This window comes from Scyliorhinus torazame, chromosome 10 (assembly GCF_047496885.1).
Source record: "Scyliorhinus torazame isolate Kashiwa2021f chromosome 10, sScyTor2.1, whole genome shotgun sequence".
Lineage (NCBI taxonomy): Eukaryota > Metazoa > Chordata > Chondrichthyes > Carcharhiniformes > Scyliorhinidae > Scyliorhinus > Scyliorhinus torazame.
In genome coordinates, this window is record NC_092716.1 from 226,713,780 (window position 1) to 226,727,454 (window position 13,675).

The window sequence follows — 13,675 nt, forward strand, 5'->3', positions numbered from 1 at the left end:
TCCCAAACAACAATTTTTCCCCTCTTACAAAGCAAACGCAACAATAACAATACAGAAATTTTAAACAATACACAAGTAACAAAACCCCTTTATCTTTGACCTAAACTAAACCCCCCCTCCCCCCCCCCCCCCCCCCCCCCTCCCCCTGGGTTGCTGCTGCTGGTCATCTGTCTTCCCTCTAACGTTCCCCTAGGTAGTCGAGAAATGGCTGCCACCGCCTGGTGAACCCTTGAGCCGATCCTCTCAGGGCAAACTTTATCTGCTCCAGTTTAATGAACCCCGCCATATCATTTACCCAGGCCTCCAGTCCGGGGGGTTTCGCCTCCTTCCACATGAGTAGGATCCTGCGCCGGGCTACTAGGGACGCAAAGGCCACAACGTCGGCCTCTTTCGCCTCCTGCACTCCCGACCCTTCCGCAACTCCAAATAGAGCTAACCCCCAGCCTGGTTTGACCCGGGCCTTCACCACCCGCGAAATCACTCCCGTCACTCCCTTCCAATACCCTTCCAGTGCCGGGCATGCCCAAAACATATGTGCGTGGTTTGCCGGGCTCCCGCCACACCTCCCACATTTGTCCTCCACTCCAAAGAACCTGCTCAATCTTGCTCCCGTTATGTGTGCTCTATGTAGCACCTTAAATTGAATCAGGCTAAGCCTGGCGCATGAGGAAGAGGAATTTACCCTGCTTAGGGCATCAGCCCACATACCCTCCTCTATCTCCTCCCCTAGTTCTTCTTCCCACTTTCCTTTTAGTTCGCCCACCGACTCCTCCCCCTCTTCCCTCATCTCTCGGTAAATCTCTGACACCTTGCCCTCTCCGACCCACACCCCTGAAAGCACCCTGTCCTGTATCCCCTGTGTCGGGAGCAATGGAAATTCCCTCACCTGTTGTCTAGTAAATGCCCTCACCTGCATATATCTCAAGAAATTTCCCCGGGGCAACTTATACTTTTCCTCCAATGCTCCCAAGCTCGCAAAAGTCCCATCTATAAATAAATCTCCCACCCTCCTAATTCCCAACTGGAACCAGCTCTGAAATCCTCCATCCATTCTTCCTGGGGCGAACCTATGGTTGTTCCTGATTGGGGACCCCACCAGGGCTCCCCGCACCCCTCTCTGTCGCCTCCACTGTCCCCAGATATTCAATGTTGCCGCCACCACCGGGTTCGTGGTAAACTTTTTAGGTGAGATCGGTAGCGGCGCCGTCACCAGCGCCTCTAAACTCGTCCCTTTACAGGACTTTCTCTCCAGTCTTTCCCACGCCGCTCCCTCACCCTCCATCATCCATTTACGTATCATTGCCACATTGGCGGCCCAATAGTAATCGCCCAAGTTCGGTAGTGCCAATCCTCCTCTGTCCCTACTACGCTGAAGGAACCCCCTCCTTACTCTCGGAACTTTCCCTGCCCACACGAAGCTCGTGATGCTCCTGTCTATTTTATTAAAAAAGGTCTTAGTGATTAGTATAGGGAGACATTGAAATACAAATAAGAACCTCGGGAGGACCATCATCTTAATTGCTTGCACCCTGCCCGCCAGCGATAGAGGCTGCATGTCCCACCTCTTGAAGTCCTCCTCCATTTGTTCTACCAACCGTGTCAGATTAAGTCTGTGCAAGATTCCCCAGCTCCTAGCGATCTGAATCCCCAGGTATCGGAAGTTTCTTTCCACTTTCCTTAGAGGCAAGCCTTCTATCTCTCTACTCTGGTCCCCTGGATGTATCACAAATAATTCACTCTTCCCCATGTTTAGCCTATACCCCGAGAAATCCCCGAACCCCCTCAAAATTCGCATAACCTCTATCATTCCCCCCGCTGGGTCCGACACGTATAACAATAGGTCATCCGCATATAACGAGACTCGGTGTTCTTCTCCCCCTCTAATCACCCCTCTCCATTTCCTGGAGTCTCTCAACGCCATGGCCAGAGGTTCAATTGCCAACGCGAACAACAATGGAGACAGCGGGCATCCCTGTCTTGTTCCCCTATATAGTCGGAAATACTCCGATCTATGTCGACCTGTAACTACGCTTGCCGTTGGAGCCCCATAAAGAAGTCTAACCCAGCTAATAAACCCGTTCCCAAACCCAAACCTCCTTAACACTTCCCATAAATACTCCCACTCCACCCTATCAAATGCCTTCTCTGCGTCCATTGCCGCCACTATCTCTGCCTCCCCCTCCACTGGGGGCATCATTATCACCCCTAATAGTCGTCGCACGTTAACATTCAGTTGTCTCCCTTTTACGAACCCTGTCTGGTCTTCGTGCACCACCCCCGGGACACAGTCCTCTATCCTCGATGCCAGTACCTTTGCCAACAATTTGGCGTCCACGTTCAACAATGAAATGGGTCTATAGGACCCGCACTGCAACGGATCTTTATCCCTCTTCAAAATTAACGATATCGTCGCCTCCGACATCGTCGGGGGTAGAGTCCCCCCTTTCCTGGCCTCATTGAACGTCCTCACCATCAACGGGGCCAACAAGTCCACATATTTTCTGTAATACTCCACCGGGAACCCGTCTGGTCCTGGGGCCTTCCCTGCTTGCATGCTTCCCAGTCCCTTAATAACCTCGTCCACCCCAATCGGTGCCCCCAGGCCTACCACCCCCCGCTCCTCCACTTTCGGGAACCTCAATTGGTCCAGGAACTGCCGCATCCCCTCCTCTCCCTCTGGGGGTTGAGACCTATACAGTTCCTCATAGAAGGTCTTGAACACCTCATTTATCTTTCCTGCCCTTCGCACCGTGTCTCCCCTTTCGTCTCTAATTCCTCCTATTTCCCTCGCTGCTGCCCTCTTTCGCAATTGATGAGCCAACAGGCGACTCGCCTTTTCCCCATATTCATACCTCCTCCCCTGTGCCTTCCTCCACAGTACCTCCGCCTTTCTGGTGGTCAGAAGGTCAAATTCCGTCTGGAGTCGTCTCCTCGCCCTGTACAATTCCTCCTCCGGGGTCTCTGCAAATTCCCTATCCACCCTTAAAATCTCCCCCAGTAATCTTTCCCTTTCCTTGGCCTCTGTTTTCCTTTTGTGGGCCCCAATGGAGATCAGCTCTCCTCTGACCACCGCTTTTAGTGCTTCCCATACCACTCCCACAGGGACCTCGCCGTCGTCATTGACCTCCAGGTATCTCTCAATACACCCCCGCACTCTTGCACACACTCCCTCATCCGCCATCAGTCCCACATCTAATCGCCAGAGTGTTCTCTGCTCCCTTTCCTCTCCTAATTCCAGGTCCACCCAATGTGGGGCATGATCCGAAACCGCTATGGCTGAGTACTCAGCTTCTTCCACCCTAGAGATCAACGACCTTCCCAAAACAAAAAAATCTATCCGGGAGTACACTTTATGGACATGGGAGAAGAAGGAATACTCCCTAGCCCTAGGTCTAAGAAATCGCCATGGATCCACTCCCCCCATTTGGTCCATAAACCCCTTAAGTACCTTGGCCGCTGCCGGCCTTCTTCCGGTCCTTGAGCTGGATCTATCTAGCCCCGGGTCCAGCACCGTATTAAAGTCCCCTCCTAAAATCAAGTTTCCTACCTCCAGGTCCGGTATACGCCCCAGCATCCGTCTCATAAATCCCGCATCGTCCCAGTTTGGGGCATACACGTGCACTGCTGTAATGTTAAGTGATGGAGGCATTTGATATTGAAGTCCATGGAACGACATTAAGTTTCTGTTCTTGTATGATAGACTCATTAAGCACACCAGAAAAGTTTAGTGTTTGCCCATGCCAATTTAAGAAAATTTCTGATAATTTAGTTTAGTAATATTAGTAAAGTTTAGCCAGTAAAATAGTTTTACTTACTGCTTAAAAAAAACTCCCAGGCACTGGAAATTTATTTTTAAGAGGGTAGTGCCTCACTCCTTCATATTTAATGGTTGGAGATTTGCAAAAATCAAAACTTTTTTCTGACTTTTTCCTTTCTGGTTCTTCTATTTTGCTCCTGTAATCCCATCTATCGTTCACTCTTTATTTTTGTACTGAATCTAAAATTGAATTCTGTTTGACGTCCTAGTTCAGATACTGTACTCTACAGTAAGTATGAAGAATTATTAAAGGAGGAACAAATGTTGCTCATTATTTCCAAATCGGCCCACATTCCCCTGTAATGGGTCTCCAATCATAGTGACTTCCAATATAACATTCCATAGTAATCAGTGGATAAGTGTAATGAATGGCTGGCAGGTTAGGTGAATCTGGCCCATGCTGTGTGGAAATATTTGCTGTAACCGAATAACTAAATCAAGTGTGACTGACACACACACCCCCATCAGTCCTGTTGTCAACCATGGCTTAGTGATTTTCTTGAAGTCTGAAGCTTGGGTGTTCAAGGCCTACTCCAAAGATTTCACCGTTTAATCTAGATTGACACTCGAGTGCTGCACTGTTAAGAGCTGTCCTTTGGATGAGATGCTAAATTGCTCTTTCAGGTGGATGTAAAGATCTGGCACTGCTCTGGATTAATAGTTGTACTTCATTGGAGACTAAAAATTGATCTGGTAATTTTACAGTATTGCGATCATTTGGTCCAACAGGTTTATGCTGGTGTTTATACTCCACGAGCCTTATTTCAATGCATCATAACAGCATACTCTTCCCTGTTATGGAACTTTGTTGTGAGCTGCTACTTTTCCTACATTCCAACAGTGACTGTTACAAAAGTATGTATTTTGCTGTAAAGCATTTTGGAACATCCTGAGGTTGTGAAACATGCTATATAAATGCAGGTCTTTCTAACTCAAAATCAATTAAATTGAACAGTGATTTCAACGCAACCAAGCGCCATTTCTTGACAGAAACTGAAAGCCAGCTTGTGCTAATCAAATGCAAATATTTAGTCACACACAAATCAGTAAATCTTTCCCAAATTATGTATTTAAATTCCAGAATTGTAAATCATCAACAATGTTGGTAACTAATTTGGTGTCGTTTCTAATGACTTAATTCTCTCTTAGGTGTAATTTACTTGAAAAATACAATTACACAGTTCTGGGCTGAGCGTGAAGCTGCTTCAAGTGATGTGCCACCATTTACAATTCCAGAGGAAGATCAACAGTTCATCCGTGAAAACATAATAGAGGCTATTATTCAGTCACCCGAATTGATAAGGTTTGTAATAGGAAAGACTATTATGCTGATAAACTCTACTGCAGAGAGTGGTAAATGCCTTGCCGCAAATTAACACATGTCTGTGAGCAGCAAATGCTGCCAGTCAATGTGAATTTGCTGCAATGTTCTCTAAATACTTGAATTCAATAATATTTAACCTCTATAGTTGGGATCCTTTTCATCTAAGTCAAGAACACATCTGGATGCCCTACTCAAATCTTTGCCAGTGCTTGGTGGCCAGCTGCAAGGTGGCTGACAAAAGCAGCTATGGCCAACTTGCACGTGTTCTTTTTCCTTCCTTGGAGATGTGCGGTTGCTGCTAATCGTTTTTTAAAATATGTTTATTGAAAGATTTTCTTGATAAACAAAACAATGCAAAACAATTGATTTAAGTATCATGACAACACAACTAACAATCAAAAGCAAAAATTAACATTACTCCCCAATATTAAACTAAACCTCCTAACAACTGGCGGTGGCTAGCTCTTTAACAAAGGAAATTAATGGCTGCCATCTTAGGTAGAACCCGTCAACCGACCCCCCCCCCCCCCCCCAACCACCACCACCACCACCAAGAAAAATGGTGTACTCGACCGTCTCCAGATGTAAGAACACCATTAGGTCACCCAACCAAGCCGGGGCATTAGGCGGAGTAGGAGACCTCCACCCAAGCGGAACTCTTCTCCGGGCTATTAACAAGGCCAAAGTGAGGATATCCGCCTTCACTTCACCTGCCCTCTCCCTCCCTCCCTCCATCCTCCCTGTCTGCAGCACCGGTGAGTCTGGTACCCTCAAAATGGCCACCACCGTACATGGCTCCAGATCAACATTAAGTATCTCTGCCATGTTGTTGAAGAAAGGGGCCCAAAAGTTTACTAACATGGGACAGGGCCAGAACATTAGTGTGGTTATCTGGCCTCCGAGAACAATGCTCACACCTGTCCTCCACCCCAGAGAAAAATCCACTCATCCTCGTCCTGGTCAAATGAGCCCAGTGGACCACACCAGGCTGAGCACAGGACGTGGAGTTGACCCTGTGAAGAGCTTCACGCCATACCTCATCATCCAGAATAGGGCCCAATTCTCCTTCCCATTTCATCTTTACCTTATTTAACGGAGCCGGCTCCACTGATGGGATCTGGCTGCATGTGCACAAAATAATCCCCCCTCCAGACACGGCCAAAGATGACATCCTTTTCAACAGGGAAGAGGGTGGTGCCAAGGGGAAAGAGGGAAAAATGGCAAATTTGAAAGTGGGTAGCATAGGTGGGTAGCACAGTGGTTAGCACAGTTGCTTCACAGCTCCAGGGTCCCAGGTTCGATTCCCGGGTTGGGTCACTGTCTGTGCGGAGTCTGCACGTTCTCCCAGTGTTTGCGTGTGTTTCCTCCGGTTTCCTTCCACAGTCCAAAGATGTGCAGGTTAGGTGGATTGGCCCTTAGTGTCCAAAAAAGGTTAGATGGAGTTACGGGGATAGGGTGGAGGTAGGGTGCCCTTTCCAAGGGGCGGTGCAGACTCGATGGGCCGAATGGCCTCCTTCTGCACTGTAAATTCCATGATCTAAACGGATTGGAACCAAGAAGTTGAAATTTCTCCGACAACTCCTTAAAGCTGGCAAACCTTCCCTCATCAAAACTCTTGAAACCCTTCCCCTCCCATGACTTACATGTTGAGTCCAGACCTGCTGGCAAAAAGAGGTTTTGCAGATGTTTAAATGATGTCTGAGCTGCTTACAGATTCTCAGGGTGGATACCACCACCGGGTTAGAGGAAAATCTTGCCAGAGAGAATAGCGGAAATGTGGTTACTAATGCACCAAGGCGAGAACCCTGACAGGAACCCACCTTCATTTTTTTTTTCACCCATATGGAACGCAAACCACCACAGCAGCATCTCAATATTGGCTGCCTAATTGTAAAATAATAAATTGGGTAAAGCCAGACCTTCAGATTGCCTATCTCTGGAGGAAAACCCTACAGATCCTTGGGGTCGCACCCCCAAATAAATGAGGACACTAATTTTAGTTTTGACAAAGAAGGACTTGGGGAGAACATTTGGGAGACATTGAAAAAGAAATAAAAATCTTGAGTGCACATTCATCTTTTTGTTTTAATTTTGTGTACCCAATTCCAGTTTTTCTCCAATGAAGGGGCAGTTTAGTGTGGCCAATCCACCTACCCTGCACATCTTTGGGTTGAGGGGGGCGAAACCCACGCAAACACGGGGAGAATTATTCTGCAAACTCCAACGGTAGCACAAGTGGCTAGCACTGTGGCTTAACAGCGCCATGGTCCCAGGTTCAATTCCCCGCTGGGTTGCTGTCTGTGGAGTTTGCACGTTCTCCCTGTGTCTGCGTGGGTTTCCTTCGGGTGCTCCAGTTTCCCCTCACAGTCCAAAGACGTGCAGGTTAGGTGGAGTAGGCATGCTAAAATTGCCCTCAGATGTCAAAAAAGGTTAGCTGGGGTTATGGGAATAGGGTGGAAGTGAGGGCTTAAGTGGGTCGGTGCAGACCCGATGGGCCGAATGGCCCCCTTCTGCACTGTATGTTCTATGTATGATAGTGACCCAGAGCTGGGATCGAACCCGGGTCCTCGGCGCCGTGAGGCAGCATTGCTAACCACTGCGCCACCGTGCTGCCCTAGGGTGCACATTCATCTTAATCGTCCGGATCCTGCCCGCCAAGAACAGGGGGAGGTTATCCCACTTCTGTAAGTCAGATTTGACCCCATTAACCAGATTAGTATAATTTATGAAACCAGGCCCAATCACTGGCCACCCGGATTCCCAGATAATGAAAGTTCGATCTGGCCAGGTGAAAAGGTAACATCTTCAAATGGGCTCACCTCCCTGGGGGTTTAACCGGGAAGTATTCACTCTTATCCAGATTCAACTTCTAGCCAGAGAAAGAGCCAAAGCTCCCAAGCAGGGGAACTGAATAGAGGAAACTAGGTCTGTAATAAAAGGAAGCCGATCACCTGCGTTCAAGGACACCCTATGCTCCACCCCTGCACGATTTATCCCCTGTCGCTTACTGAAGATCTAAGTGCTATTGCAAGCAATTATATTGCCAGAGCAAACAGGAGCAGAGACGATGGACATCCCTGACGCGTGCTCCTGTTCAGTGGAAAGTAGACCAAATTCTTTGCATTTGTGCAAACACGACAATAAACAAATCCAGGATATAAAGTTTTGTCCAAATCCAACCTCAAGAATCTCCGATATCCCCACTCCACTTTTCAGCATCGAGGATAAAATCAACTCCAGTTCAGGCACCAAAGAGGCGGAAAGGACAACATTTAATAGATGACGTATATTGGCTGACAATTGCCCACCCTTGACGAGGCCTGTTTGGTCTTCCGAGATCATCTCTTTAGAGGCACGGTTCCAATGTAGTGCTAGCACTTTTGCAAGTAACTTAATATCTGCATTTTGGGGTGGCACGTGGTGCAGTGGTAAGCACTGGGACTACGGCACTGAGGACCCTGGTTCGAATCCTGGTCTGGGTCACTGTCCGTGTAGAGTTTGCACATTCTCCCCGTGTCTGCATGGGTTTCACCCCCACAACCCAAAGATGTGCAGGTTAGGTGGATTGGCCATGCTAAATTGCCCCTTAATTGGAAAAAATATAATTGGGTACTCTAAATTTAAAAAAAAAATAACCCCTCAATATCTGCATTAAAAGTGAAATAGATTGCTACCCACATTCTGTAGGGTCCTTATATTTTTTAAGGAGCAGGGAAATCGAGGCTTGCGCAAGCATAATGGACACCGAACCCCAAGACAACGAGTCGTTGGTCATATCAAAAATTAAAGGGGCCAGTTGTTCCGCGAACTACTAATATTCAGTGGAGAAGCCATCAGAGCCAGGAGCTTTACTCATCTGCATCAACCCAATACATTTCCCGATTTCCTCAGGGCACAATGCCTCTTCCTGCCTCTCCCTCTCCTCCACTGGGATGGATCACCCATCCAAAAAATCCATCATGGCCGAACTCTCCGATGGGGGCTCCGATCTATAGAGATCTCGATTAAAATATTTCAGAAGGCACATTGACCTGAGTCGGCACTGAATCCGCACAATCTCCTGGGAAGCCGCCTGAGGCCTCAGCTGGTGAGCTAAAAGGCGACTGGCCTTCTCCCCATGTTCATAAAATACACCCTTCAAATGTCGCAGCTGGCTCACTGCCTTATCCTTTGATAATTCAAATTGTGTGCAGTTTTTTCCTACTTGCCAGCAACTCTGGTTGGGACAAGTGAGTACCGATGATCCACCTCCAGGGAAGAGTCCACCGGCCTTTGCTGCTCCGCCCTCGCTGTCTTTCCCGTGTGCACTTTGTAGAGAATGATCTCTCGCTCTCTCTCTCTCTCTCTCTCTCTCTCTCTCTCTCTCTCTCTCTCTCTCTCTCTCTCTCTCTCTCTCTCTCTCTCTCTCTCTCTCTCTCTCTCTCTCTCTCTCTCTCTCTCTCTCTCTCTCTTCCTCCTCCTCCTCCTCCTCCTCCTCCTCCTTCCCCCCCCCCCCCCCCCCCCCCCCAATGACTACTTAATAATGGTTCCCCACAACATGGAAAGTGATATTCCCAATGGTGGTTGACGTGCATTCACAAAATCTCTTGTTCACAAAGAATGCTGTATCCTATCTCCATGACGGGTGCTGGGAGGAGTGTGATTCTTAGTGCCAAATCAACAAAATGTGGGGCATGGTCTGAAATCACAATCGCCAAGTAACCACCAAAGACAGGAGAGACCTGTTCAGCCCAAAAAAGTCAATATGCGAGTATAGCTGGTGGACATGGGAGGAAAAGGAAATACCTTTATCCCCAGGTGCAAAAACGGCACCCATCTATTCCATCAAAACCACCAATGTTTTGGCCACCCTTGATGGAGTCAGGGCCTGGACCGATCCATCCAGGAGTCCAGAACACAGATTAAGCCATCTCCCCAAAATAATCTGATGCGAATCCAAATCGGGGATGTAAAACCCGTACTGCCCCAGTTTGGAACACAGACAATAAAACGTTTACCGTTGGGGTCAGCTCAGGTCGTAGCCGCAGAAAACTGAATCCTTTTATTGATTAAAATTGCCGCACCCCTACCATCAAAACCCGAATGAAGACCTTGTCCCATCCATCCCTTCGGCAACCCTGTCTGGTCTCTGACCCACAAATGAGTCTCTTGCAGAGACACCACATTGGCATTAAAGTTTTTAAGGTGAGCAAATGCCCTCGACCTTTTTCATTGGGCCATTCAACCCCCTGAGATTCCAGGTGACCAAAGAAATTGGGGGCCTCCTAGCCTCCCTCGACCTGGTGTCAGCCATTTCCACCAAGAGCAATTATCCGACAGTTACATAGAAAGTACAGCAGGCAGGCCCACCCAAGATGACCACCAAACCCACTAGCAAGATTTAAAAAAAAAAAAAAAAAAATTTGCAGTCACCATCAGCAAATTACCCTGCGCTGGGTACACCACTCCAACCCAGACTCTGCTTTTATACAGAGGGTGGTGAGCATCTGGAATGAGCTGCCAGAGGCAGTGGTAGGGGAGGGTACAATCTTTTCCTTTAAAAAACAGTTAGACAGTTACATGGGCAGGGTGGGTACAGAGGGATATGGGCCAAATGCAAGCAAGTGGGACTAGCTTAGTGATAGAAACTGGGCGGCATGGACAAGCTGGGCCAAAGGATCTGTTTCCATGCTGTAAACTCTTTAACCTTGTTGAACGCCACCTGCTTATTTGCCAGCGCTGCTCCCACATCCTGATAAAACTTGATGGCGTGGACTTCCCATTCGTGGTCGCAATGCGCCTTTGCCCATCTCTGGATCCGCTGTTTTTTTCTTGGAAGCTGTGAAACTTCACGATTACTGCTCGTGGTAGTTCATTGGGACAGGGCTTCTGATGTGTGGGCTTGGTCCACCCTCTCCCACCAACTTCCCAAATATCTCTGCAAAATACTCTGGGAGTTGGACCGTCCATCCCCTCTGGCAATCCCACAATTCGGATATTTTGCCTCCTGGAACAATTCACCAAATCATTCACTTTGGCCATCAGTGCTTTTTCCGCATCAGACATCCGAGACATCTCTGCTTTCAGGGAGGCAATCTGATCACCATGCTTTAGAACATAGAACATTACAGCGCAGTACAGGCCCTTCGGCCCTCGATGTTGCGCCGACCTGTGAAACCACTCTAAAGTCCATCTACACTATTCCCTGATCGTCCATATGTCTATCCAATGACCATTTGAATGCCCTTAGTGTTGGCGAGTCCACTACTGTTGCAAGCAGGGCATTCCACACCCTTAATACTCTCTGAGTAAAGAATCTACCTCTGACATCTGTCTTATATCTATCTCCCCTCAATTTAAAGCTATGTCCCCACGTGCTAGACATCACTATCCGAGGAAAAAGGCTCTCACTGTCCACCCTATCCAATCCTCTGATCATCTTGTATGCCTCAATTAAGTCACCTCTTAACCTTCTCTCTAACGAAAACAACCTCAAGTCCCTCTTCCTTTCCTCATAAGATCTTCCCTCCATACCAGGCAACATTCTGGTAAATCTCCTCTGCACCCTTTCCAATGCTTCCATATCCTTCCTATAATGCGGCAACCAGAATTGCACGCAATACTCCAAATGCGGCCGCACCAGAGTTTTGTACAGCTGCAACATGACCTCATGGCTCCGAAACTCAATCCCTCTACCAATAAAAGCTAACACACTGTACTCCTTCTTAACAACCCTCTCAACCTGACTGGCAACTTTCAGGGATCTATATACATGGACACTGAGATCTCTCTGCTCATCCACACTGCCAAGAATCTTACCATTAGCCCAGTACTCAGTCTTCCTGTTATTCCTTCCAAAATGAATCACCTCACACTTTTCTGCATTAAACTCCATTTGCCACCTCTCAGCCCAGCGCTGCAGCTTATCTATGTCCCTCTGTAACTTGTAACATCCTTCTGCACTGTCCACAACTCCACCGACTTTAGTGTCATCTGCAAATTTACTCAGCCATCCTTCTACGCCCTCCTCCAGGTCATTTATAAAAATGACAAACAGCAGTGGCCCCAAAACAGATCCTTGTGGTACACCACTAGTAACTGGACTCCAGGCTGAACATTTCCCATCAACCACCACCCTTTGTCTTCTTCCAGCTAGCCAATTTCTGATCCAAACTGCTAAATGACCCTGAATCCCATGCCTCTGTATTTTCTGCAGTAGCCTACCGTGGGGAACCTTATCAAACGCTTTACTGAAATCCATATACACCACATCAACTGCTTTACCCTCATCCACCTGTTTGGTCACCTTCTCAAAGAACTCAATAAGGTTTGTGAGGCATGACCTACCCTTCACAAAACCGTGTTGACTTGTCTCTAATCAAATTATTCCTTTCCAGAAACCTTTCCAAGAATTTGCCCACAACAGAAGTAAAGCTCACTGGTCTATAGTTACCGGGGTTGTCTCTACTCCCCTTCTTGAACAAGGGGACAACATTTGCTATCCTCCAGTCTTCTAGCACTATTCCTGTAGACAAAGATGACTTAAAGATCAAAGGCTCAGCAATCTCCTCCCTAGCTTCCCAGAGAATCCTAGGATGAATCCCATCTGGCCCAGTGGACTTACCTATTTTCACACTTTCCAGAATTGCTAACACCTCCTTATGAACCTCAAGCCCTTCTAGTCTAGTAGTCTGTATCTCCGTATTCTCCTCGACAACATTGTCTTTTTCCTGTGTGAATACTGACAAAAAATATTCATTTAGCACCTCTCCTATCTCCTCGGACTCCAAGCACAACTTCCCACTACTGTCCTTGACTGGCCCTACTCTTACCCCAGTCATTCTTTTATTCCTGACATATCTATAGAAAGCTTTAGGGTTTTCCTTGATCCTACCTGCCAAAGACTTCTCATGTCCCCTCCTGGCTCTTCTTAGCTCTCTCTTTAGGTCCTTCCTAGCTAACTTGTAACTCTCGAGCGCCCTAACTGAACCTTCATGTCTCATCTTTACATAAGCCTCCTTCTTCCTCTTGACAAGTGTTTTGACTGCTTTAGTAAACCGCGGTTCCCTTGCTGGACCACTTACTCCCTGCCTGACAGGTACATACTTATCAAGGACACGCAGTAGCTGTTCCTTGAACAAGCTCCACATTTCCATTGTGCCCATCCCCTGCAGTTTTCCTCTCCATCCGATGCATCCTAAGTCTTGCCTCATCGCATCATAATTGTCTTTCCCCCAGATATAACTCTTGCCCTGTGGTATATACCTATCCTGTTCCATCACTAAAGTAAACGTAATCAAAATTGTGGTCACTATCACCAAAGTGCTCCCCTACCTCCAAATCTAACACCTGTCCTGGTTCATTACCCAATACCAAATCCAATATTGCCTCGCCTCTCGTTGGCCTATCTACATACTGTGTCAGGAAACTCTCCTGCACACATTGGACAAAAACGGACCCATCTAAAGTACTCTAACTATAACGTTTCCAGTCAATATTTGGAAAGTTAAAGTTCCCCGTAACAACTAGCCTGTTGCTTTCGCTCCTATCCAGAA

General features: G+C 47.5%; 1 protein-coding gene across 3 annotated transcripts in view; it reads left to right on the forward strand.

Moving 5' to 3' along the window:
* ipo7 (importin 7) overlaps positions 1-13,675 on the forward strand; it is a 111,793-nt gene that overhangs the window by 26,122 nt on the left and 71,996 nt on the right. For all 3 annotated transcript variants that reach the window (XM_072466515.1, XM_072466516.1, XM_072466517.1), the window contains exon 3: positions 4,967-5,120. In XM_072466515.1, the coding sequence (XP_072322616.1) occupies positions 4,967-5,120 (154 nt within the window). The remainder of the gene's footprint in view (positions 1-4,966; positions 5,121-13,675) is intronic.